The 26,053-nt window shown below is 46.5% G+C and overlaps 1 protein-coding gene across 47 annotated transcripts in view; it reads right to left on the bottom strand.

The window, feature by feature from the left end:
• Window positions 1-26,053, bottom strand: part of TENM2 (teneurin transmembrane protein 2) — a 1,282,302-nt gene that overhangs the window by 3,464 nt on the left and 1,252,785 nt on the right. For all 47 annotated transcript variants that reach the window (XM_055387572.2, XM_004042960.5, XM_063706913.1 and 44 more), the window contains 3 exons: window positions 16,254-16,550; window positions 12,603-14,217; window positions 288-418 (listed from right to left, as the gene is read on the bottom strand). In XM_055387572.2, the coding sequence (XP_055243547.1) occupies window positions 288-418; window positions 12,603-14,217; window positions 16,254-16,550 (2,043 nt within the window). The remainder of the gene's footprint in view (window positions 1-287; window positions 419-12,602; window positions 14,218-16,253; window positions 16,551-26,053) is intronic.

The following is a 26,053-nucleotide window of genomic DNA, read 5'->3' as shown; positions in this document are numbered from 1 at the left end:
GATTTCTCTGTGCTGTTGTTAATCAAGGAGTGACTCAAAGGTATTCTACTGAACAGATAATGATACCACAATTAAGGCAATAATCGAACTTGGGAAGAAATATGTGCTGTGCCAGACAGGCGACAGCACTGACATTCGCTTTCCTGGGAAGTCTCAATGTGTCCTACACCTTTTATACCCAGCTCCAATGTTTTCCTGCACTGACATGCCCCTGGCTCCCATGAGGTTCTGTTTGCAAAAGGGAATGATGACAATCATTTGGATTCTTGGCAGGAACCTCTGCTTACCTGTCCATTCTCACTTGCTTGACTCTCTGACAATTCATAGGGAGGAGGCACGAAATACATTTTGGCTCTTGGGAAGCCAGGAATGATGTTGCTAAGCTGAAATCCAAACATCACAAGCCAGCTTTTCACATCTATGGTGGAAAACAAAAATAAAGGTTTCTGAAATCATGATGGATGGAGAGCAGCAGCGGAGCTTAAAGAGAGAACAAAATAAAATGGGTGGTTGGGTGTAGGGCCCAAAGGGGAGGGAGGAAGAGCTTATGACTGTCTCCTGAGTCCAGACCCAGGGCTTCCATACGTGGGTTTTAGGAAGCAGATATCAAACTTGGTCAGTTGATAACCACCATGTGGTGATTAAGAAGACCCTTGCTCAAGTAAGACAGATCTAGCTTCGAATCCCCTGGCTGTGAGACCTTGGGCAAGTCCCAGCCCCACTCTGAGCCTCAGGTTCCTCAGATATGAATTGGGATAATAATTGTGTCAGTCTCATTGGGTTGTTATGAGGATCAAAGGAGAAAATCCACATAAAGGCTTTTCGCAGTGCCTGGCACATTAACTGCTCAATAAATATCAACTCCTTTATTTAGCAAGTGTTTAAGGGAGCATCTATCACAGGCCACGCAGTGTGTTTAGAGGCTGGATATACAGGATGGACTGGAGGGATAAGTGATGATTCTTACTGTTGTGCAGGCCTTTTGGACTGGGGCCGCTGCACTGAGGCTGGCTCACTATGGAAAGGGGTTTCCAAGAGCTGGACACAGATGGAAAGCAGAGTCCTCTGGACCATGAGAGGCTTTCTCCAGCCTTCCTACTCTCTTTTTTTTTTGAGATGGAGTCTTGCTCTGTTGCCCAGGCTGGAGTGCAATGGCGCAATCTCAGCTCACTGCAAACTCCGCCTCCCAGGTTCAAGCAATTCTCCTGCCTCAGCCTCCCAAGTAGCTGGGATTACAGGCATGTGCCACCACACCTGGCTAATTTTGTATTTTTTAGTAGAGACAGGGTTTCTCCATGTTGGTCAGGCTGGTTTTGAACTCCCGACCTCAGGTGATCCGCCCCCCTCGGCCTCCCAAAGTGCTGGGATTACAGGCATGAGCCACCGTGCCCGGCCCAGCCTTCCTACTCTTTAAAGAGAAACCAAGAAAGGGCACTGACTGCTCAGAGTAAGACCACCTGCCACAGAGGTCAACATCAAGTCCTTGCATTGGGAATTATGCCACCTGCCCCAAGTGTCCTGCCCTCTGCCGAATGGTCTAGGTCCTGAGAAAAAGACTCCTTCCACACTGATCAATAGAGATTCCTGGATGTCCGTGCCTTGAAACACTCACTCAGCCTCCTGAGTAGCTGGGATTACAGGTGCCCGCCACCACGCCTGGCTCATTTTTGTATTATTATTAGTAGAGGCGGGGTTTTGCCATGTTAGCCAGGCTGGTCTCCAACTCCTAACCTCAGGTGATCCCTCCACCTTGGCCTCCCAAAGTGCTAGGATTACAGGTATGAGCCACTGTGCCTGGCCTAATCATTTCCCTTTAAAAAAAATGTAAAATTCATATAAAATTCACCATTTGAAAGTGCACAATTCAGTGGTTTCCAGTACATTCACAATGTTATGCAACAATCATTACTAATTTCAGAACATTTTCATCACCTCCCAAAGCCCCTCATACCCATTAGTAGTCACTCTGCATTACCCCTCCCACAAACTGCTTTCTGTCTGTATGGGTTTACCTGTTTCGGGCATTTGACATGAATGGAATCCCATGATACATGGCCTTTTATGTCTGGCTTCTTTCACTCAGCATGATGTTTTTAAGGTTCTAAGTTTCATCCATTGTGGAGCATGCAGTGTGCTTTGTTTATCCATTTACCAGTTGATACATATTTGGGTTGTTTCCACTTTTTGGCTTTTTTTTGAGACTGAGCCTTGCTCTGTCACCCAGGCTGGAGTGCAGTGGCGCGATTTCGGCTCACTGCAACCTCCGCCTCCTGGGTTCAAGTGATTCCCTTGCCTCAGCCTCCCGAGTAGCTGGGACTACAGGTGCGTGCCACCACACCCAGCTAATTTTTTGTATTTTTAGTAGAGATGGGGTTTCACCGTGTTAGCCAGGATGGTCTCCATATCCTGACCTCGTGATCTGCCTGCCTCGGCCTTCCAAAGTGCTGGGATTACAGGCGTAAGCCACTGCACCCAGCCCGTTTCCACTTTTTTACTATTATGAATAATGCTGCTATAAACATTCCTGCACAAATTTTTGTTTGAAAGCCTGTTTTCCATTTTCTTGTGTGTATGTGTAGGTGTGGAATTGCCGGGTCATGCAGCTATATTCTTTACTTTTACTTTCACAATAGGTCCTGAGTACGTGTCTCCTTTCGCCACTTCCACTGCCTCTACTCAGTCCAGCACCTCCCGAGGGATGTCTAACTGGCCTCCATGCTTCCGCTCTGCACCCCACATTCCTTATCAGCACAGCAACCTGAGTGAGCCTTTCAATCAGGAGCTGGCCGGGCACGGTGGCTCACGCCTGTAATTCCAACACTTTGGGAGGCCAAGGCAGGCGGATCACCAGGTCAGGAGATTGAGACCAGACTGTCCAACATGGTGAAACTCTGTCTCTACTAAAAATACAAAAATTAGCTGGGCGTGGTGGCGGGCGCCTGTAATCCCAGCTACTCGGGAGGCTGAGGCAGGAGAATCGCTTGAACCCGGGAGGCAGAGGTTGCAGTGAGCAGAGATCGTGCTACTGCACTCCAGCCTGGCAACAGAGTGAGACTCCGTCACAAAAAAAAAAAATCAGGAGCTGCCCATGACATTCTTGAGAGGTTCAGAGCACCCCAGGGACTCCCCACTTCTTTCACTGAAAAAGCCAAAGTCCTTCTAATGGCCTGGAAGGGCCCTCTCCACGACCTGTCTGACCGCATCTCCCATGCTCTCCCTCGCTCCTGCCTCTGTGCTGTTCTTTGAACATGCCAGGGATGCACTCATCTCACCACCTTTATGCTGGTAGGCCCTCTGCCCAGCAGGCTCTTCCCTAAACGTATCCTCTGCCTCTCTCGCTCTCCCTCCTCTTTTCAGTCTTGCTCAGACTCTGCCTGCCCGGTAAGGCCAACCCCAACTGCCACCCCCCATCCCCACCTCTTGCAATCCCTAGTCCCCTTACCTTGCTCATGTCCCCCCAAAACAACAGTCACATTCTTCTAACATGCTGTGTCATTTCCACATTTATTGTATTTGTGATCTCTTTCACTCCAGCTTGCCTGGTGAAGGCAAGCTCCACCAGCATGGGGAGTTTAAAAACCTGTTTTCTTCATTGATGTCTCCCCAGGCCCTACAACAATGCCTGGCACAAAATAGGTGCTCCGTAAGTATCTATAGAATGAATGAATGAATGAATGAGCACTGGACATATGTGGCAAGAGCTACCCTGACTAGTAGTAGTGTGACAGTGGATCTGTCTGTGCCTAAGAACACACTTCTGAAGGGGCTCAGGCATAACTACCTTCTGCCCTGGGACTATTGTGAGATATTTAACGTTGACATTGCTGCCAAAAATATGGATATATAAGAACCCTCTAAGGAGAAGGAATCTGGGAGCTTTGATCTATCCACCTTCCTTGGGCACAGACTAGTCATTGAAAGACTTGGCATCTACACACATAACAATAGTCCATTTAAAAAACAGGTTTGAGGCCGGGCGCAGTGGTTCACACCTGTAATCCCAGCACTTTGGGAGGCCGAGGCGGGTGGATCACCTGCGGTCAGGAGTTCAAGACCAGCCTGGCCAATATGGTGAAACCTCGTCTTGACTAAAAACACAAAAAATAGCCGGGCGTGGTGCACGCAGCTGTAATCCCAGCTACTCAGGAGGCTGGGGCAGGAGAATTACTTGAACCCGGGAGGTGGAGGTTGCAGTGAGCTGAGATTGTGCCATTGCACTTCAGCTTGGGCAACAGAGCAAGACTCCGTCTCAAAAAAAAAAAAAAAAAAGAATACAAGTTTGAAATTCCCTTAAAAAGTATGTTAATATCAAGCAGAGAGAAGCCTGGCTTTAATCTGGCAACAGCCATATATTTACAGAGCATCTACTATGTACCAGGTAGGTCCTGGGTGGAGAGCACTGGTTTCTCAACTTTGAATATTCATGGCCACCTGTTGCTAAAAATATATATACATATATATACACATATATATACACATATATATACATATATACACATATATACATATATACACACATATATACATATATACACATATATATAGACATATATATACATATATACACATATATAGACATATATATACATATATACACATATATATAGACATATATATATTTGCCATATCTAGGTATCACTTGTATTATTATTTATTTACTGATTAAAAAATAAATTTGCCTTTCCATTTAGGTAAATCCATTAAAAAAATAAATTCTAGCCAGGCGCGGTGGCCCACGCCTGTAATCCTAGCACTTTGGGAGGCCGAGGCGGGCAGATCACGAGGTCAGGAGTTCGAGACCAGCCTGACCAACATGGTGAAACTGTGTCTGTACTAAAAATACAAAAATTAGCCTGGCATGGTGGCGCCTGCATGTAATCCCAGCTACTCAGGAGGCCGAGGCAGGAAAACTGCTGGAACCTGGGAGGCAGAGGTTGCAGTGAGCCGAGAGTATGCCACTGCACTCCAGCCTGGGAGACAGAGTGAGACTTCGTCTCAAAAAATAAAATAAAATAAAATAAATAAATAAAAAATAAATTTTATGTCACTACCATGAATGGGAAAGTAGGCTTACTTGGTGTAAACAGAAAATAACTGTAAAATTAAAACAAAGAAAACAAAGTCAAGCAATTAAATTAGAGTACTTGATTTTGTTACCTGCCACTGAGGGAGACTTAGACCTGCTCTCTCTGTTGAAAAGGGAGATTAGAACTGTTAATGAGGCCAGGCGCGGTGGCTCATGCCTGTAATCCCAGCACTTGGGAGGCTGAGGTGGGTGGATCACCTGAGGTCAGGAGTTCGAGACCAGCTTGATCAATATGGTGAAAGCCCATCTCTACTAAAGATATACAAAAAAATTAGCTCAGCTTGGTGGTGGGCACCTGTAGTCCCAGCTCCTCAGGAGGCTGATACAGGAGAATCGCTTGAACCCAGGAGGTGGAGGTTGCAGTGAGCCAAGACTGTGCCACTGCACTCCAGCCTGGGTGACAGAGGGAGACTCTGTCTCAAGGAAAAAAAAAGAAGTGTTAATGAGGTGTAAATACATACCAGCATCAAGTGAGACTTTCTCCTCTGAATTGGAAGAATTAAGAGAGCATTGAAAAGGGACTATCTCTCCCCATCTGTGTTTTTTTGTTACTTAATACTTCATCTGTATACCACATCAAATCGTCCCATCTTTCACCAGGGATATAGGGTAGGTAGGGAATTCCAAGAAAAGCAAGAGAAGTCCTTGTCCTTTTTTCTTTTCTTTCTTTTTCTTTTTCTTTTTTTTTTTTTTGAGACAGCGTCTTGCTCTGTTGCCCAGGCTGGAGTGCAGTGGTGTGACCTCGTCTCACTGCAACCTCCGCCTCCCAGGTTCAAGAGATTCTCCTGCCTCAGCCTCTCTAGTAGCTGGGATCACAGGCACGCACCACCATGCCCCGCTAATTTTTGTATTTTTAGTAGAGACGGAGTTTTGCTATGTTGGCCAGGCTGGTCTTGAACTCCTGAACTCAGGTGATCCACCTGCCTCAGCCTCCCAAAGTGCTGGGATTACAGGCGTAAGCCACCGCAACTGGCTGAGAAGGCCTTGTCTTTAGAAGACTCTCCTCATTGGGATCTTTTTCCTCCAGGGATCTCTCTCTCCCTAGCTCAGGATCCCTTGAGGAGGTGAAAGTGATGTTAAGAGCCCTCCTGCCTCTGTGACCAGGAATTTCAATGGCCATTCCCATGAACAGCAATCCTTATGTCCTAGTTCTTGTAGTTCTTCTTTCTCTTCTTCCTCCTTCCTCTTACTTTTCTTTCTATTCTTCCTCTTCCTCCCCTTCTTCCTCTTCCTCCCCTTCTTCCTCTTCCTCCCCTTCTTCCTCTTCCTCCCGTTCTTCCTCTTCCTCCCCTTCTTCCTCTTCCTCCCCTTCTTCCTCCCCTTCTTCCTCTTCCTCCCCTTCTTCCTCTTCCTCCCCTTCTTCCTCTTCCTCCCCTTCTTCCTCTTCCTCCCCTTCTTCCTCTTCCTCCCCTTCTTCCTCTTCCTCCCCTTCTTCCTCTTCCTCTCCCTCCGCTTTCCCTCTTTCCTCTTCTTTAAATTTTCTAACATGGCTGGTTTCTGAGCCTCAATCCCTTTGGAAATGTTTATTCTAGTGACTCTGCTCCATGCTGCGGAAGGCATTTCTGAGACAAGACAACACCCCTCCTCCTTTAGAAGTAATTGGTGTTATCTGGTAACAGCCTCCCTAAACAGTCTGTCTAGAGGGAATTGCTTGGGCAGGAGCTGGCACTGTGGCACCGCCTAATAGCTCATGACTCTCCTCTTCTCACGTTCTTCACAGCGTGTGATTATCCACCGCCAAAGCGCGTTCTCCCTCTGAACACGCTGTCAGCGCAGCATCTTCAGGTGTTAAGTGTAAATATGAGAAGAGGATAATGTGAGAAGGAGGTTGTGTCTTCCTCCTCACTTAGATAAATTAAACTCTGCAAAATCCGACTTTAAGCTAAAGTGTGCCTGGGGTTCGTAGCCAAAGACCCACCAGGGAGAAAGGGATAGGGGATATATGCATCATCATGGGCCACATCTAGGAGGGTCACTGAACTCAAATTTTATCTGGGGCTTCCAGTTTGCTAAAGCAATGCCATTCAGAGCAGAGTTGGAATCTATTTCAAGGTGGGTCGGGAGACCGTTCTCCACATACCTCAGAAAATAATACAAAGGCAGTGTCCTCACTCTTCATCTTTGAACTCCCCACCTCCAAGTCCATAGCTGCTTATAAATAATGAGTGCGTGGCCGGGCGCGGTGGCTCACGCCTGTAATCCCAGCACTTTGGGAGGCCAAGGCAGGCGGATCACGAGGTCAGGAGATCGAGACCATCCTGGCTAACACGGTGAAACCCCGTCTCTACTAAAAATACAAAAAATTAGCCGGGCGTGGTGGCGGGCGCCTGTAGTTCCAGCTACTCCGGGGGCTGAGGCAGGAGAATGGTGTGAACCCGGGAGGCGGAGCTTGCAGTGAGCCAAGATCGTACCACTGCACTCCAGCCTGGGCGACAGAGTGAGATTCTGTCTCAAAAAAAAAAAAAAAAAAAAAAAAGAATGCATTTATTAGCTTTTGCTCTGTGCTTTTATTAGCCTTTGCTCTGTGCTAGGCACTTTACATGTCATGATGCATTTAGTTTTCAAGACCCCATAGACTGCTATTATTATCATTACTATTTTGCCGATGAAGAAATTGTGGCTCTGCCAGGCGTGGTGGCTCACGCCTGTAATCCCAGCACTTTGGGAGGCCGAGGCAGGCCGATCACAAGATCAGGAGATTGAGAACATCCTGGCTAACACAGTGAAATCCCATCTCTACTAAAAATACAAAAAAATTAGCTGGGCGTGGTTGCACATGCCTGTAGTTCCAGCTACTCGGGAGTCTGAGGCAGGAGAATCACTTGAACCCGGGAGGCAGAGGTTAGAGTGAGCCAAGATCATGCCACTGCATTCCAGCCTGGGTGACAGAGCAAGACTCTGTCTCAAAAAAACAAAACAAAACAAACAAACAAAAAATACTGTGGCTCTAAAGGGTTGAGATATTTGTCTAAGTCACACAGCAAGTGATTGGCAAGGTTAGAAGTGCTGCCTCTTTTCTTTTCTTTTTTCTTTTTTTTTTGAGACTGAGTTTCGCTCTTGTTTCTCAGGCTGGAGTGCAATGGTGCGATCTCAGCTCACTGCAATCTCTGCCTCCCAAGTTAAAGCAGTTCTCTTGCCTCAGCCTTCCAAGTAGCTGGGATTACAGGTGCCTGCCAGGATGCCTGGCTAATTTTTTTTGTATTTTTAGTAGAGACGGGGTTTCACCATGTTAGTCAGGCTGGTCTCAAACTACTGGCTTCAGGTGATCCACCCACCTTGGCCTCCCAAAGTGCTGGGATTACAGGTGTGAGTCACTGTGCCTGGCCAAGAAGTGGTGTCTTGAGATGGACTCAGGTTCTAATATGAGACAGAACTGGCCTCAGAATAGGGCAGAGCTGGGGCAGGGTATAGATCCCAGTGTGTCCAAGATGGAAGAGTTTCCTGGGATGCTAAAATTGGAAAAGTCTAGGCCATTGCAGGTTGTTGGGAGGTAGTCTCCCAGTCTTTTTTTTTTTTTTTTGAGACAGGGTCTCAAAAAAGAGTGCCATGGCACAATCACAGCTCATTGCAACCTCAATCTCCTGGGCTCAAGCAATCCTTCTGCCTCAGCCTCCCAAGTAGCTGGGACCACGGGTGTGCACCACCACACTTGGCTAACTTTTAAATTTTTGGTAGAGATGGGATCTCTCTACATTGCCCAGGCTGGTCTCAAACTCCTAGACTGAAGTGATACTCTTGCCTTGGCCTCCCAAAGTGCTGGTATTATAGGCCTAAGCCACCATGCCTGGCCCAGTCTTTCTTTTACATTCTTTCTTCTCATATCTTTTCATCACAGGTATGTCAATCATCCATATATTACCTTAAAAAGTAACTGTTCAAAAGAGTGCTGCTTTGGAGCCTGTAAGTGAGAAGGAACCACTTCTTGCCCCCTCCGCCTGCTCCTGGAGGCTAACTTGTGTTCCTGTCCAGATATCTCTGAGCTCCTACCCAGTCAGCACTCTGGGTTGCTTTCCTTTGTCCTCACATTCTTGGGCAGAACAAATAGACCCTTCTCTGTCTTCAGGAGCTGCCACTTGCATTCAGAGAGTTCTGTTTCCAAACAGCCACCATTCTTTTGCTGCTACTGGGTACTGGAGAGAAAAGGTTCTGTTCTTTGTGTTCCTCCCGACTACATCTTAATTACCTCTTCTGCTTAAATTGTGAGCAGTGAGTTCAGCCACTCTGCTAGTCTCCTAAGTGGCAAATTAAGACTAATTTAGATGTGGTTTACAGATGAGCCAACACGTGAACAGCAGAGAATGATTTGGTGTTCTCCACTCAGATCCCCTCTCCCAGGTCTCTGCCCGAGGGTGGGCTGTGCCTGGTCCGGCTCCTTCTCTCCCTTGGCTCCCACTGAAGACATCCACCCTGTGCACGCCGCTTCTCTGATACCACCCTTTATTTTAGACTCTCTAATGGTTTCTGGATTCAATTTCGTTGGACTTAGTTCAACTTGATTTGATTCCCATTTATGGAGTCTCCATGAAACACCGGAATGAGAAAAGCAGTATTGCTATTCAGAAAACCCTGCTGATTATTTTTTTGCCTTTTCTGGAGAGCCAGGTAAGTAGCTGAGGGGGTCAGTGAGGCTGACTATGCCCTGTGAAATGATTTTGTTTGCGTCTTGGCAGCGGGACATGTCTGTTCAGCCCACACTGTGGGTTTCTCTTTATTGCCTCTCTGGCTGATTCATTCCCAAGGTGTCTGATACCAACCAGGCTTCTGGAAGGGACATTCTGTGTGGGGCAGGATTCTCTCCTATGGCTAAGGTAGGCCTAGTCAACCTCCCCATTCACAGTTTCCTGTCTCTGGAACACTCCTCCTCTCTCCCTGCACTTCATAAATGTCTGATCAACACCACCTGCTCAGAAAGGCCGTCCGTGATCCCCTCCATAAAGGAGACACTTCTCATCACTCTCCATATCTTCTTCCTATTTTTCATCTTTATATCATTTATCATTACCTAATATTAATACTATATGTGTGTGTTTTCTTGAGACTTATTTTAATTTGCAGCTGCAGTGATTTCGGGGATAAAAGTTATGCTAAGCATGGGGTAAGCGGGGAAGCCCTGGCACGGCCTCGATGAGGTACGGGGGAGGAGGACAGGAGGATTTACAGATGTTAGCCTAGGTCGCTTGGCCATAACTTCCGGGTCCGAAAGGTCCCAGATGCTTCTGGGGCTTGGGGATTCTGGGTTCGACTTCCAAAGGTCCGGGGCTTGTCACTGAAGCAATGCATGGCCACAGTTGATCTTTAAGGTTGTTTGTTTATTTCTGCAGCATGGGGCTTAGACGGCAGCATTGTGCTCCAGGTAGATGCTGCTTCCATTCCTGCCTTGGGGACGGACAAGTGGCCTCAGTCACCTGAGTGTCGATGCCTCCTTGGCCCATGGCCAAGAGCTGTGAGTTTTCTGGAACTTGGGGTTCTGGTCTTGGGTCCTCATTATTGTTTCTCTATACAAAGCATAAACAGGTGAGACGGCCCCAGCCTGCTTGCTGAAAGTTAGCCCTTTGGGGCCCTGGTCTCTTTGGATCTCACTCTCTCTCTCCCCTTCTCTCTACCTACCTACCTACCAACCATCCATCTATCCATTCATCCTCCCATCCACACACCCATCCATCCATTCACCCACCCATCCACCTACCCATCCATCAATTTAACCATCTGTTTACCCATCCATCCATCCATCCATCCATCCATCCATCCATCCATCCATCCATCCATCCACCCATCCAGCCAGCCAGCCATCCAGTCAGCCATCCATCCAGCCATCCACCCAGCCATCCAGCCATCCTGATTTCTTTGCTCATTTCCCTGAGGACACGGACTTTATCTTTCCTCCCATTGTGTCTCTAGTATTTAGTACAATTTAAATACTATACAAATATTTGTTGAATGGGTGAATGGATGGATGGAGAGAGACTCTTATTTCACCAATTTCTTTTTCTTTTCTTTTCCTTTCATTTCTTTTTGTGAGATGGGTTCTCACTCTGTGCCCAGGCTGGAGTGCAGTGTCATGATCATAGCTCACTCTAGCCTCCAACTCCTGAGCTCAAGAGATTCTCCCTACTTAGCCCCCTGGGTAGTTTGGACCACAGGCATATGCCACCACATGCAGCTAATTCATTTCACCAATTTCTCACTTATCACAGAGAAGTAGATAATCTGCCTTTCTTGGCCCCCCCTTTCATGCTATTCTCCAAACTTCCTATGTCCTTATGACATTTGTTCATAGCCTTCCTTCAGCCTTGAGCTCACTTCTGCCGGCCAAGGTCCCAAGAATTCTTCAGGCCCATTTTGACATGAGCCCTTCTGTATTATGCCAATCTTGAAAATCTGAATTAATCTGCACACACACACACACACACATACACCTTGAGAGAACAGTATTTGTCTTATTCACCATTGAATCCCCAGAACCTAGCACAGTGCCACTTTATAAATGCGTTTTGATAAACAACTGAACAGACACCTATATGGTAGCAAAGACTTAATTCTACTTTGCATTATCGTTGGTTATTTGAATATGTCTCTCACCAGATGAGCCTCTGGAGGTCAGGAACTGGGTTACAGTCATCTCGATACTTACGCTTACTCGTTGCTTCTCTAGTAACGATAATGTTAATAACACAAGCAGATACCATTTCATGAACATCCACTCTCTAGTTGCCAGGCACTAGACTATAACTACACAAGTTCATTTACTTTTTTTTTTTTTTTTTTTGAGACAGGGTCTTGCTCTGTCACCTAGGCTAGGTGGAGTGCAGTGGCATGATCTCAGCTCACTGCAACCTCTGCTTTCCTGAGTTCAAGTGATTTTCTTGGCTCAGCCTCCTGAGTAGCTGGGCCTACAGGCATGTACCACCACACCTGGCTAATTTTTGTATTTTTAGTAGAGATAGGGTTTCACCATCTTGGCCAGGCTGGTCTCGAACTCCTGACCTCAAGGGATCCATCTGCCTCAGCCTCTCAAAGTGCTGGGATTATGTGGGTGGCGTGAGCCACCATGCCCAGCTGTGTTCATTTACTTGTCATGATCACTCTGTAGGATGGTTTTACCAGTGCCTTTCACAGGGAAGGAAACTATAGTTCAGAGAGATTGAACAACTAGCCCAAGGTCCTTTGGCTTATAAATGGAAGAGAGAGAATTTGAACCAGGTATTTCTGACACCAGAGCCCTATTCTCTCCCCGCTTCACTGCTTTCCTCTGTTGGGGTAGGAAGGGCTCTTATAGAGTTATTTCAACTGACTGGACATGAAAGTGGTTGGGACATCTTCAAACAGTCCTCATGACTGCTCTGTACTGCTGTCTCTCTACTTTTCTAGACTCTGTAGTGCTGCCAACTGCACTGCCTGGGCTTTATGGCCCATGGGCTTCTCCTACCATAAGATGGGAGACCTTCCTCCCAAGTTCCCCACAGCAACAAGTACCCTGGAGGGAGCCACTGCCCACCTTTGGTGGCAGAATCCTCACCTGTCACGTAGTTCTTCAAATCTAGCTCACTGCTGAGAGGATTGTTGCTCTTGAACATATACAGGTTAAAGGGGGCCGGCTCCTTGCCCACGTTTTTCCACATGGTATAGTCTGGAGAGGTCCATCGTCCTGCCAGCACATCATAATCACGCTGAGTGAAGTGGACCAGCTTGGTCAGGGGGTCATAGAGTCCCCCATGGAAGCCAATGACCATCTGGAAGTCGGGGTTGGAGTCATAATAAATCTCCCCATAGGCTGTGTACTGCAGCTGTTTGATCATGAGGCCATTGATGCTGAACACAGCCAGAGGAGTCCCTGTGTTATCAGAGGCAACGTAGTACTCCTCCCCACTGCTGCTCTCCATGGCAAAGAGGTGGCCCTGGAGGTCGTAGTACAGTGAGGTAATCTCCGAGTTGGAGTGATTGTAGACATGGGTGATGCGCGTCGGGTTGTGGAGGTCAGAGTAGAAGTACTGCAGGTGGTGGCCCAGGTTGGTCTTGTAGGAAGCCCGCCGTCCTACGCCATCATAGCGGTACTGGACACTCCACCCGCTGGCCTTGTTGTAGGCTCTTGTTAGGAGGCCCTTGGAATTGTATTCGAAGATGTCAGACCCTCTCTGGCACAGATAGCCATCGTCGTCAATTTTGTACTGCACATCCCCGAGTCTGGTTATCCGATCCCGGAGGTCATAGCGCAAGGGCATAAGGCGCACACTGTTGCCTGGGTTCAGTAAGTGGAGATTCCCATTAAGGTCATAGCTGTAGCGCCAGGTCGGGCGGTCATTGACGGCCACACTCTGGAGCTGCCCGTCCCCATCGTAGTCATAGGTGTACTTCGTGGTATTGGCATAGGGCCCCAGTTTTAGCTCCCTCTTGATCACCCTGCCCATGCTGTCATATTGCACCGTCATCCAGTACATGAGGGACCGGAACATCTCATACTGGACCTCCTTGATCCGCCCATGGGTGTCGAAGTGTTTGCTGAGGGTCATCACGGCAGTGGTGATAATCTGGTTGATGTCATAATAGATGACTCCAAACTTACCAAAGTGTTCCACCTTGCCAGAAATCTCATCATAGCGGTAGAGGTCAACGGGGAGGGGAGTCTCACTTATGACGGGCTTGATGCTTGCGATGCGGAAGCTGTTGTCATGATAGGTGTAGTCAAACCTGGCATTGACCATGCCTTCCTCGGAGAACCTGTAGATCTGCTTGTCCACCAGGGGGCCAATCTTCCGGTACCTGATGGTGCAGGAGAAGCCCCCACTTTGGAGGTTGACCATCTTCAAGACACCAGTGGTCTCGTCATACCCGAAGGTGACGGCGGTACTGTCGTAGACAATCTCTGATAACTTGGAGAGTTTCCCATACTTGTAGAACACCTGGCGTCCGGTGCCCAAAAAGGAGGTCTTCAGGATGCGGCCGTCATCACTGTAGTCAAAGATGACCGAAGCATTGCTTTCAGGCGGGTTGTAAATATTGCGGATGTAGCCGATGGAGGTGTGTGTGGACATGCTGTGCCGGGCCACGCTGGGCATGGTGACGGCAAGGAGGCGGTCAGAGGAGTCATACTCAAATATATACTGACGTTGGCTCTGAAGCAGGAGGACCATGGACTGCAGAAAGGAAAGGGGAACAGAACATATCAGTTGGCTTTTGAGGACCAAGTATTCAAACAGACAGAATTTAGACCATTTCCCCAAATGTCAACTCAAAAGTCATGAAAGATGGGAAGCTTAGACCAGATTAAACAGATATATTTCACTGGACATGCCAATTTTGATGGATCATGGTGGTTGCCTAGACCAGTGCTTCCCAAATTTAATGTGCATGCAAAATACTCAGGATCTTGTAAAAAGGCAGAGTCTAATTTGGTAGAGCTGGGGTGGGGCCTGAGAATCTGCATTTTGTAACAAACTCCCTGCAAATGCCAATGTTGCTTGGATGATACTTTAAGAATTGAGGGCTTGGACAGCTGAAGTGAGAGGCATGAGGTTTACCTCCATGCTCAATAACAAGGAACCCCAAGATTGCTTAGAAATGACCGCCACTGGGTCCAGCAGGGGAGCTGTGTGAAACACATACCCTGATTAAATCTAAAAAAGAGAAAACACATCCTGCATTTTTTTTTTTTTTTGAAACAGAGTCTCACTCCATCACCCAGGCTGGAGTGCAGTGGTGCAATCTCAGCTCACTGCAACCTACTCCACCTCCTGGGTTCAAGCGATTCTCCTGTCTCAGCCTCCCAAGTAGCTGGAATTACAGGCATGCACCACCACGCCTGGCTAATTTTCGTATTTTTAGTAGAGACGGGGGTTTCACCATGTTGGCCAGGCTGGTGTCGAACTCCTGACCTCAAGTGATCAGCCCGCCTCGGCCTCCCAAAGAGCTGGGATTACAGGTGTGAGCCATTGCGCCCAGCCACATCCTGCATTTTGAAGCTGCTGCAAAGATGAAATAACCTAGAATCACTGATTCTTTGGGAAAAAAAGATGACTTCAATTAGAGGCAATTGGGAGGTTCCTGCTCCCCTGGTCAATCATTCCTGTATTTCAGGCATAACAAGGACAGCATTCAGGAAGGACCAAGGGGACAGCAGTTCTGTCTTGCAGAGGGGTAACAGCTTTGTCTGCAAGTCACCGCTGTAATGAGTTGGTGAGAAAGAAAGGAATGGACCTGCACCAAGGGGAGTCTAGGTGAGAGGCCCGGGTTGAGCAAGCCCTGTCTAATGACTACATGGCCAGGGCAGCCTTCAAAAGTCTTGATACATGCCCAAAGGGACCTTTTTTTTTTTTATACCGCCACTCCAACCTGACCTTTTTCCAGCATGAAGACCTGAATTTGGCACTTTCAGACACAGGGAATCATGTAGAGAGAATTCACGGGCTGTTTCAGCCAACAGGGCAAGTAGGAGAGGGTTGCTCTGTGTGCTTGAATTTTAGGCAAAATTCCCCATCCTGACGGCTTAATTTAGGGCAAGGCAGAAATGAATCACTGCATTTCCAATTCATAAGTAATGATGAGCCGCGCTGCCAGTGGGATGATTCTGTCCGCTTCAACAGTACTTTTTTCTTTTTTGGAATAGAATCAGACAATTCGTCCTTTTTGCCATTACTGAGCGTCTAGCACCCCCGCCCCCCACCCCAATGGTAATAGTGCTGAGCTATGAATAACATTTGCCTTCACATTTTCTTCCCCCTGTGAGGGTGGGAGCAGGAGGGAAGTCCTTGTAGAGTCGAAGTAAAGATGTTAAGATGTCTCATGGCAAAGCGTATCAGGCTAGCTTACAAGAGCAGCAGAAATGGTCAGGTGCAGTGGCTCATACCTGTAATCCCAGCACTTTGGGAGGCTGAGGTGGGCGATCACCTGAGGTCAGGAATTCGAGACCAGCCTGGCCAATGTGGGGAAACCCGTCTCTACTAAAAATACAAAATTAGCCGGGTGTGGTGACATGTGCCTGTAGTCACAGCTACCCAGGACGCACAGGCAGGAGAATTACTTGAACCTGGGAGGCAGAGGTTGCAGTGAGCCGAGATCATGCCACTGCACTCCAGCCTGGGCAACAGAGCAAGTCTCCGTCTCAAAAAAAAAAGAAGCCAGAATAACAGAAATAACAGAAAGCCCTTGCTGTCAGGGCAGCATGTTCACCTACCTTGTCAAGGTAGGAGTAGCTCCACACTTTCCCGTCAGCGAACATGCGGGACACGATGCGGCCTTGCTTGTCGATGTCTGTCCTCTCGCTCATGGCCCCACGCTGAAGCCCAGCCAGGCGCCCATTGAAGAAGTATGACACGTTGACAGCTGCCAGCCCGCTGCTGGGCAGCCAGAGGAAGGGACGGCCCACCTGGTCATAAATGATCCTCAGGGTGAACTTCCGGTGGTCATCATAGATCTTTTCAGTCCGAATATTTCGATCATAGTCAATGGACAAGAGATTTCTTCCATGGACCTAGGAAAACACAACAAGCCTGGTTTGAAAGACATCATCCAGGCATGCCGGCTCAGGCTTCTGTGGAGGACATGGCTGGCATGGCCAGGGCTTAAGTGTTCACTGGAGGAAGAAATAACCCCAAAGTTAGAGTAGTGCTTTCTAAGGTCCTTATCATGGCACAGATAGAAAATGGCAAAATTTGGCCGGGTGTGGTGGCTCACGCCAGTAATCCTAGCACTGTGGGAGGCTGAAGTGGGTGGATCACCTGAGGTCGGGAGTTCAAGACCAGCCTGGCCAACACGGTGAAACCCCGTCTCTACTAAAAATATAAAAATTAGCTGGCATGGTGGCATGCACCTATAGTTCCAGCTACTGGGAGGCTGAGGCAGGAGAATCACTTGAACCTGGGAGATGGAGATGGCAGTGAGCTGAAATTGTGCCATGCACTCCAGCCTGGGTGACAGAGTGAGACTCTATCTAAAAACAAAAAACAAAACAAAACAAAAAACCAAAGAGAACAAGAAAAGAGAAAAGAAAAGAAAATGGTAGTATTTGTATGGTGCAATAGAATATAAAAATAAGGCAGCTTATGGACAGAGATGATTGACCTGGGCATGGCTGTGATGGACAGTTGGGTAGGCTGTGCACTGCACAATTACAAAGGGTGCCATAGGATCGTGGAAAGTGTGAATGGTGAAAATTGTGCAGTGTGCAAATTATACAGCAATATACAACAGACTTGAACCCTGGAGTTTTGCCTGGGCTGCCTGGCCACCCTGGGGGCAAGAGAGTTTGCATATTTGCACACTTGGAACTCTTTTTGGCACATCGTTAGCTGAGAAGCTAATGATCTTTAAGAACAGGTGCCATAATTTCTTATGAAATCTTAAGTAAAGTTACCTAGAAGAGTGGAGAACAGGGCTTAGAAATCCATATTTTACAAAGATTTGGGAATATGAAGCCTCATTCCTATGTGAACTTCTTTCCTTCTAATATCTAGAGAAAAATCTTGCCACTGTCAAGAATGTGAGACATCAGTGGGGAGGCCTCAGCAGGGCTAGGGGATTTCCAACAAAGGGATTAACTGATTTACTTAGATTTGAAAGGAATAGGAGAACACATCAGACATAATTTAATATTTATTTAGAAGTTGATCTGATCAGAGAAGAAAGCCTATCCCAGAAGGCAGAGCTGGGAGACTAGACTCTGGTGAGGGACAAAGGAGAGGGACTCCTGAGATTCAGCTAGCCCTGAGTGGGTGGCTGGAAGTGAATGAAATGAACCAGACTCAGCCCAGGCTCTCACAACTTCACTGACTGCAAATCCAAACATCCCTGGGGTGGCTGCTGAAGGCAAGGGACGATGTAAACAGGTGGAAGGAAGAGACTCGAGAGATGTCTGGTACCTCCTCACTTTACCCTAATAATTCAACAGCACTTACTGGTAGTAATGATGGTAGTGATGGTGGTGATGATAGTAATAACTTTTTTTTTTTTTTTTTTTTTTGAGATAGAGTCTCGCTCTGTTGCCCAGGCTGGAGTGCACTGGTGAGATCTCAGCTCACTGCAACCTCTGCCTCCCGGGTTCAAGTGATTCTCTGGCCTCAGCCTCCCTCCTGAGTAGTTGGGATTACAGGCATGTGCCATCATACTGGGCTAATTTTTGTATTTTTAGTAGAGACGAGGTTTCACCATGTTGGCCAGGCTGGTCTCGAACTCCTGACCTCAGGTGATCCACCCACCTTGTCCTCCCAAAGTTCTAGGATTACAGGTGTGAGCCACCATGCCCAGCTGATAGTAATGATGACTTTAATATATGCTGAGGACGAATATATACAGGCATTGTGTTAGGCATTTTGCATCCATTGTTTGAGTTGTTGCTCACAAAGACCATTTGACAAATGAAGAAATAGCTTCAAACAGAGTGGTTACAAAACTTGCTCAAGGTCACACAGCAGTGAAGTGGTTGGGTTGGTCTGGAACTTAGGCCTTCAGACTTTAACCAGTTAACTTCTTATACACTTCACCAGCTTTACTGCTTCCTGTATTGTATGTCCATTGAGTGCCCTGAAATGTGTCAAATGATGAACAGACTGTGAAGCATTTTCACAGCCCTTGAAAGCTCCACATTGCAGCTTTGGGGGTGTGAGGGGGTGGGACAAGGAATAATTCTAATACCACAGACACTTGCATTCTGGGAAACAGCTTTGTGCCCAGGTAATGAAACACATTTTGCAGCTTCCTTCAGAGATACAGGTGGCAAACAAGATGTAAGTGGTTGTTGTTGGCTGGTCTTCTGGGAAATATTCTTAAAGGAAATTGACTCAGCTGAGAGCTAGGCAATCTTTAATTCTTCCCTTTCCTCCTTTTCCTGGGTGAAATGTGTATGTGATGGCTGGAGCTCCAGCATTTACCTTGTGACTATGAGGTGACTTTGGGGCTGGAGACCTCCAGGATGATGGCCTATCCAGAGAAAAAGAGTCCAGATCTATGTTGATCTAGGTGTCTTCAGTGTTCATCCATACAGCCAAGGATTGCTTTCCCTAAGCTCCTTTCAGATCATAGGAAAATAATAAGCGTAAATCCTGTTTAAACCCTTGCTATTGCTAATCTCTCTTACTAGCGGTGGAAACAAATCTAAATTGATACAAGCCCCTGATACTTTGGCAGGTGCTATGCTAGGTGCTTTACATACCTGATCCCATTTTCACTTTCATGACATAGAAACTATCTTACATAAGAGCAACTGAGGTCTACAGGAGTCCCATAACTAGATAAGTGGCAGAAGTGGAATTTGAACCCAGGACTACAGATTCTCCAAACCATTGCTGTTTCTATAAGGTCGTCTCAGAGAGAGGGTAGAATATTTATTATAGGACAATTAGAAAAGAGAATGCATAGGCCAGGTGCGTGTGGCTCACGTCTGTAATTTCAACATTTTAGGGGGCCGAGATTGGCGGATCACCTGAGGTCAGGAGTTTGAGACCAGCCTGGCCAACATGGTGAAACCCTGTCTCTACTAAAAAAAAAAAAAAAAAAAATTAGCCAAGCATGGTGGCGTGTGTCTCTAATCCCAGCTACCCAAAAGGCTGAGGCAGGAGAATTATTTGAACCCAGGAGGTGGAGGTTGCAGTGAGCCAAGATCATGCCACTGCACCCCACCCTGGGGGACAGAGTGAGACTCTGTTTCAAAAAAAAAGAACAAAAAGAAAAAGAAAAGAGAATGCATCAAAGCATGGGGAGAGAAATAAAGGTGGTGAGATCTTGGGATTATAAGGAACCCTAACTTCAAGTGGAAGATTCCTATCAACAACTTCCAGCAACTGGGAATAGTCAAGAAGGCAAAGGCTGAGTAGTAGGATTTTTTTTTTTTTTTTTAAAAAACAGGTTCAAAAGTTAATGCCGTCTGAATTATACGGGATTGGAGCCATCATTTTCAGAGCAAAACACACAGTGGTGGTCAGAAAGATAGATCATCTCCTCTGCCAACAGAAGCTTGGTCACATCGGGTTGGTTCATCTGGGACAACTGCAGAAGGCCACCATCATTCTTAAACCTATGGGTTTCAGATTTTGGTTCAAGACCTCTCCAACATTTTGTTAGGCAGAATGAATGATGCAACAATGAGGAAGAATTTCCAGGGTTTTTGGAGGCAACTGCTGGGGACTTGCCATCATGCCTACTTATTTCCATCCCCTTGGCCATCCTTAGTTTTTCCTCCTTCCCTTTCCTTATATTTCTTTTCTTTTTGCTCATATCATAGGGCCCTAGTGCATTTATTAATTATTGAACATTGAGTGTCAGCTAATGCCAGCCTTGGTGTCTGCTCTGGTATACAAGGAAGAAAAACCACAGCAACAGCAACATGTTGAGCACTTAACACAGGCTGAGTGTTATTCTCAGCATTGCCTTTGTTTTGTCTAATTTACACAACAACACTCTCAGGCAGGCATTATTATCATCCCCATTTTGCACACAAGATATAGATGGGTTTAAGTGACTAGCTCAAGTTTAGATAAATACTCAGTGGTAGAGCTAGGATCCCCATACAGAGCTTGCTGTCTTAACCTCCAGGCTGTACACCTCTAGGATTGAGGGGTGTTGGACTACAGGCTTTCCATCAAGCATGCAATTCTAAACCACATGGGACACTCTCTTAAAGCTCTGCTGCTCGGCTGGCTCCACGCCTGCTGAATCAGCTCCTCAGGGAATAGGGTTTTGGGTCTTGTTGATTTTTATTTTTTTGAGACAGAGTCTCGCTCTGTCATCCAGGCTGGAGTGCAGTAGCACAATCTCGGCTCACTGCAACCTCTGCCCCCTGGGTTCAAGTGATTCTCATGTCTCTGCCTCCCGAGTAGCTGGGACTACAGAGGTGCACCACCATGCCTGGCTAATTTTTATATATTTTTAGTAGACACGGGGTTTCACCATGTTGGTCAGGCTGGTCTCAAACTCCTGACCTCAAGTGATCTGCCTACCTCAGTCTCTCAAAGTGCTGGTATTACAGACATGAGCCACCATGCCCAGCTGGGGATTTTTGATTTTTAAAACCTCCCTGGGTGATTCTGATGTATACTCTTGGTTAAAATACACTCAGTGTGATATAAGGCCTTATCTTATATCTTATTGGGAAAGACCAATGGGAAAATCACATATATAACCATAATATAATCATATGTGTGTATAGATGTATATATGTGTGCATAATATACTATAATATGTAATCATGGGAAAGACCAACATGTAAATAATATATGTGATCATGACTATCATAATAAGGATGATATTAGTGTGTGAGGGTGCTTAGATTACAGAAAGAACCCTGAACATTCCTGATCTCATAAGCTAAGCAGGATCAGGCCTGGTTAGTGCTTGAATGGGATTACAAAAGAACTAAATACGGGGTAAACAAAGAAGATGGGTCCCTAACCTCTGACTGCCACCCTGGGATTTACTGCTGTTACTTAGAGCTGAGAGGCCTCTGACCATTGACCCAGGTGCACCAACTATAAAGAAGTAATGATAGGTGCTAGCCATTAGCCATGGATAACTTAGGGTGGGTTTTTACTTGCAAATTTACCATATCCCTGGGACAATGGGATTTTTTGATAGCACAGGCTTGAGTTAACTTTGAAATGTGAAAATTTCTATTAAAATGCCCAATCCTTCTAATAATTAAATCTGAAAAATTCACTGGAAGGTGAGCCAAGGAGTTCAGGCCAGTTGTGTAATCTAATCACATTTCTTTAATTATGAGGGTGCCATTTATAAAGGGGGGTGCCCCGGCTGTGGGTGCGAGATGCTGGAGGGTCCAACAGGCACGATCGGCCCTTTGAGGATACCTGCCCCCCCGGTTTAGAGCATGTGGGAGCTTTAATTTAGCTGCAATGTTCTCTTATTCTGAATTAAATTACCCAGCTAGCAATATTTAAATTAACCTTGAGGCTTCCTGGAGAACATAAAAGTTATTTTGAATTATGTTCACTGCCGGGATCAGCACGATTCCCTTCCCAGTCGGCTTGGTAGGAATTCAGTGATAGAGAAACCAATTTTTAAATTAATACAATTTTGTGTTTGTAAGGAAGCCATTATTTTTAATTATCGGGCATTTTCCTCAGCCTGGCTTCCCCAGTTAATAAAACTCAGCTATTTAGCATGCTTTTTCATTTTTGCAGAGGGCAGACTTTGGGAAGTGGTTTCCCCTGCAGAATATCCCCCCAGAACGTTTTGATCTCACCAAGCATACGCCTGTCACAAGGAAGCTCATAAAAAACCTGGAGAAAAGGAAACGCTGTCATCAAAACGGCCCTACTGGGCCTATAACCGGTGACTCTAACTTAGCTCCAGGCGCAATGATGGGAGCTAGTGATTTGAGAAACATGAGGGAGGAAATTACACTGGGCTGGATCCCCTCCAGGAAATGGAATTGTAACACAGCAGGAGAGATTTCAGTTAGACGTATAGAAGAACCCTTTGCCCATCCTGCTTTGAGTACGGGAAACCCAAAAAAGATTAGTGAGGGGGGTCACGAGAGTCTCCTGTCTGGCGACGTTTAAAAGCAGAGGAGTTTGCCTTGGAGAGTTTAGTTATTTACCTACCCAGAGGTAAAGCCTGGCCTAGAGGACATCTTCATTTTCTTTCTGGGTCAGTCCTCTGGGATTTTCTTTTCTTTTTTCTTTTCTTTTCTTTTCTTTCTTTTCTTCTCTCTTTCTCCCTCCCTCCCTCCCTCCCTCCCTCTCTCTCTCTCTCTTCGTTTCTTTCTTGAGATGGAGTCTCACTCTATCTCCCAGGCTGGAGTGCAGTGGCGCAATCTGGGCTCACTGCAAGCTCCACCTCCCGGGTTCACACCATTCTCCTGCCTCAGCCTCCTGAGTAGCTGCGACTACAGGCGCCCACCACCATGCCCAGCTAATTTTTTTGTATTTTTTTTGGAGAGACGGGGTTTCACCGTGTTAGCCAAGATGGTCTTGATCTCCTGACCTCGTGATCTGCCCGCCTTGGCCTCTCAAAGTGCTGGGATTACAGGCATGAGCCACCGCGCCCGGCCTGGGATTTAAAAAGTAGCTATCCCCAGCTCCCACACAACAAGACTCAATGCTACATTGGGATCAGTGCTTGTGGAGACAAAACAACTTGCTATAAATTTAATATTAGCTTAAATAATGCATCATTAGAAGGGTGAGCCTCTGCAAACACATTAAATAATGTATTCCCCAAACAAACATTATGTTTGGATGACTTGCTGTTTTGGATGGAGGTCAGGTGGAAAGGTGGAAAGACCCGAGTTTGAGTGGCGGTTTTGATACTCATCAGTGTCACTGATTAGCTTTGCCATACCAAAACCATACCTTCACCATTCATGTCTCAGTTTCCTCGTCTGTAATAGCCTGGGAACTGGTGAGTCGGGACTTTATCTTATTTTTCTTAGTGTCTCTATTTTGTTTTGGAAAGTGCTTGGTGCTCAATGAACATTAGTGAATAAGCAGACTGAATCAGACTGGGTACAAGAACCCTGCTAACTCTGATGATCTAAAGTTCCAACATGGAAAATCAAGAATAGAAAATATGATTAGGCTGGGCATGGTGGCTCACACCTATAATCCCAGCACTTTGGGAGGCTGAGGCAGGTGGATCGCTTGAGGTTAGGAGTTCAAGACCAGCCTGGTCAACATGATGAAACCCCGTCTTTACTTAGAAAACACAAAAATTAGCTGGGCATGGTGGTGCATGCCTGTAGTCCCAGCTACTTGGGAGGCTGAGGCAGGAGAATGGCTTGAACCCGGGAGGTGGAGGTTGCAGTGATCCGAGATTGTGCCACTGCACTCCAGCCTGGGTGACAGGGCAAGGCTGTGTCTCAAAAAAAAAAAAAAAAAAAAAAAAAAAATATATATATATATATATATATATATGATTAGGACATCTGTGGTCTCCAAATACCTGAAATGCTTCATTCCAAAGACCTATTAGAGTCATTCTGGAAGGCCCCTGGGACCTGGAATTCATAGGCAAAGGTGGGAGGGAGCAGATTTTCATTATGTCAGTGGAAAATCCCATTCATTCATTCATTCTTTCAGTCAATATTTACTGAGCGCCTACTCTGTGTTTGTTACTGGGACTGTTGTAAGATAGAACAAGACAGTTATGACCCCTGCCCTAGAGGGGCAGGCCACAGGCCAGAGGGGGATGACGACAGGTGAGCCAACAACAAAAACCATTTTTAGTGTGGTAATGGCAGTAGACACAGGGAAGGAGCTGTGGCAATGAGGAAGGACGTGGAACCAGAGCTGGGACTGACGAGGATGATTTCCCAGAGAAAGCGCTGCTCAGTGGGGGCCTGGGTATGAGTAAGGCTTGGACAGGTGAGGGTGGGAGAAGAATCAGGGAGAATATTCCAGGTGGGGAGGGTCAGCAAATGAATGCACAGGGGATGAGCAAAGGCCTTGCACAGGCAGAGCATGGCTGTTTTCAGGTGATGCTGTGAGTTTCTAGTGCAGGTGGGTGGTCCATTGGTAGGGATGTAGTGAGAAGGGGCAGAGGGTGTCTGGTATGGAGGCTCAGCCCAGATGACTGGAATAAGCTATATTTGTTATCCTTTGACCTGAACTTCCAGGAGTCAGGTATGTTGTATATTTCCTAGTGTCCAAGAAGGAGGCTCCCGATGAGGGCTCATTTGCATGTACCGGGTGGATAATCTGCAGAAGACTTCTGTATTTCTAAGATCCTTAAAAGGGCCAACAAGATAAGGCTCTACCCCTTGACCTTACCCTCAGCTGGTTTACTCCAGCCACACTGGAGCTCTCCTTCTGTTCAGGATACAGGCAGAAGTCTCTTCTGCCTCAGGGCCTTCTGCACATGCTATGGCTTTACCATAGAGGCTTTTCCGCCAACTCCATGCCTGGGAAATTCCTACCTACTCTTCATTCAGTTCTCAGTTCAAATGTCATTTTCTCAGAGAGGCCTTAACCTATATCATATATTCCGTATTAGCTCCACCGTACATTTTTCCCAAAGCACCCATCACAATTTCTTTTTTTTTTTTTCTTTGAGGCAGAGTCTCACTCTGTCACCCAGGCTGGAGTGCAGTGGTGCCATCTCGGCTTACTGCAACCTCTGTCTAGCATGTTCAAGTGATTCTATTGCCTCAGCCTCCGAAGTAGCTGGGATTATAGGCGCGCCGCACCACACCTGGCTAATTTTTGTATTTTTAGTAGGGATGGGGTTTCGCCATGTTGGCTAGGCTGGTCTTGAACTTCTGACCTCAGGTCATCCACCCATCTGGGCCTCCCAAAGTGCTGGATTACAGGCTGTACCCAGCCCACAATTTCTATATATTGTTTGTACATTTACTGGATTATTATCTCCTTGCTAAGGTGTAAGAGGTAAAGGCATAAGCTCCATTTGGGTTTTTCCTCTTTTCCACATCATCATCCCAAACAGAAGCCACCCAAAAGTAATGTTTGCTTGGGGAATACATTATTTAATCTGTTTGCAGAGGCTTGCCCTTCTAATTATGTGTTATTTAAGCTAATATTAAATTTATCCCAAGTTCTGTCTGCACAAGTGCTGCTCACCATGTAAGGTGAAATCTTTTGTTCACTAATGTACACTCAGTGCCTAGCATAGTGCCAAGAACACAGGAGGTGTTTGAAATATAAAATATTAGTCACCTGAAGAATGAATGCATTGTGGCAGGAAGGAGCTGTGAAAATTCAGGCTTTCATAATGACTTGTGTGTGTTAACAGACCTGCTTGAGTGGGCTCCACGCAGAACTGAGTCCATGTGTGTGTGTTCACATGCACATAGGCACGCCCATCCCCCCACCTCACTCCTCTGTCACTGTGATTTGCCACATAAGTAAAAGTAACACATGCCAACACGTAATTGCAATGTCATATTAATTATATGGGAGCCAAAACAAAATTACTAACTCCCACTTCTTCTTGGAATACTAATAACACTAATACCAATATCATGATGGAAGATTATCTTGGAAGCAATTTTTCTTTTGTTCTGCTACCTAC

The sequence above is a fragment of the Gorilla gorilla genome, chromosome 4 (genome assembly GCF_029281585.2).
Source record: "Gorilla gorilla gorilla isolate KB3781 chromosome 4, NHGRI_mGorGor1-v2.1_pri, whole genome shotgun sequence".
NCBI classification, from domain to species: domain Eukaryota; kingdom Metazoa; phylum Chordata; class Mammalia; order Primates; family Hominidae; genus Gorilla; species Gorilla gorilla.
Note: the sequence above shows the minus strand (reverse complement) of the source record. Positions and strands in the feature narration are given on the sequence as shown.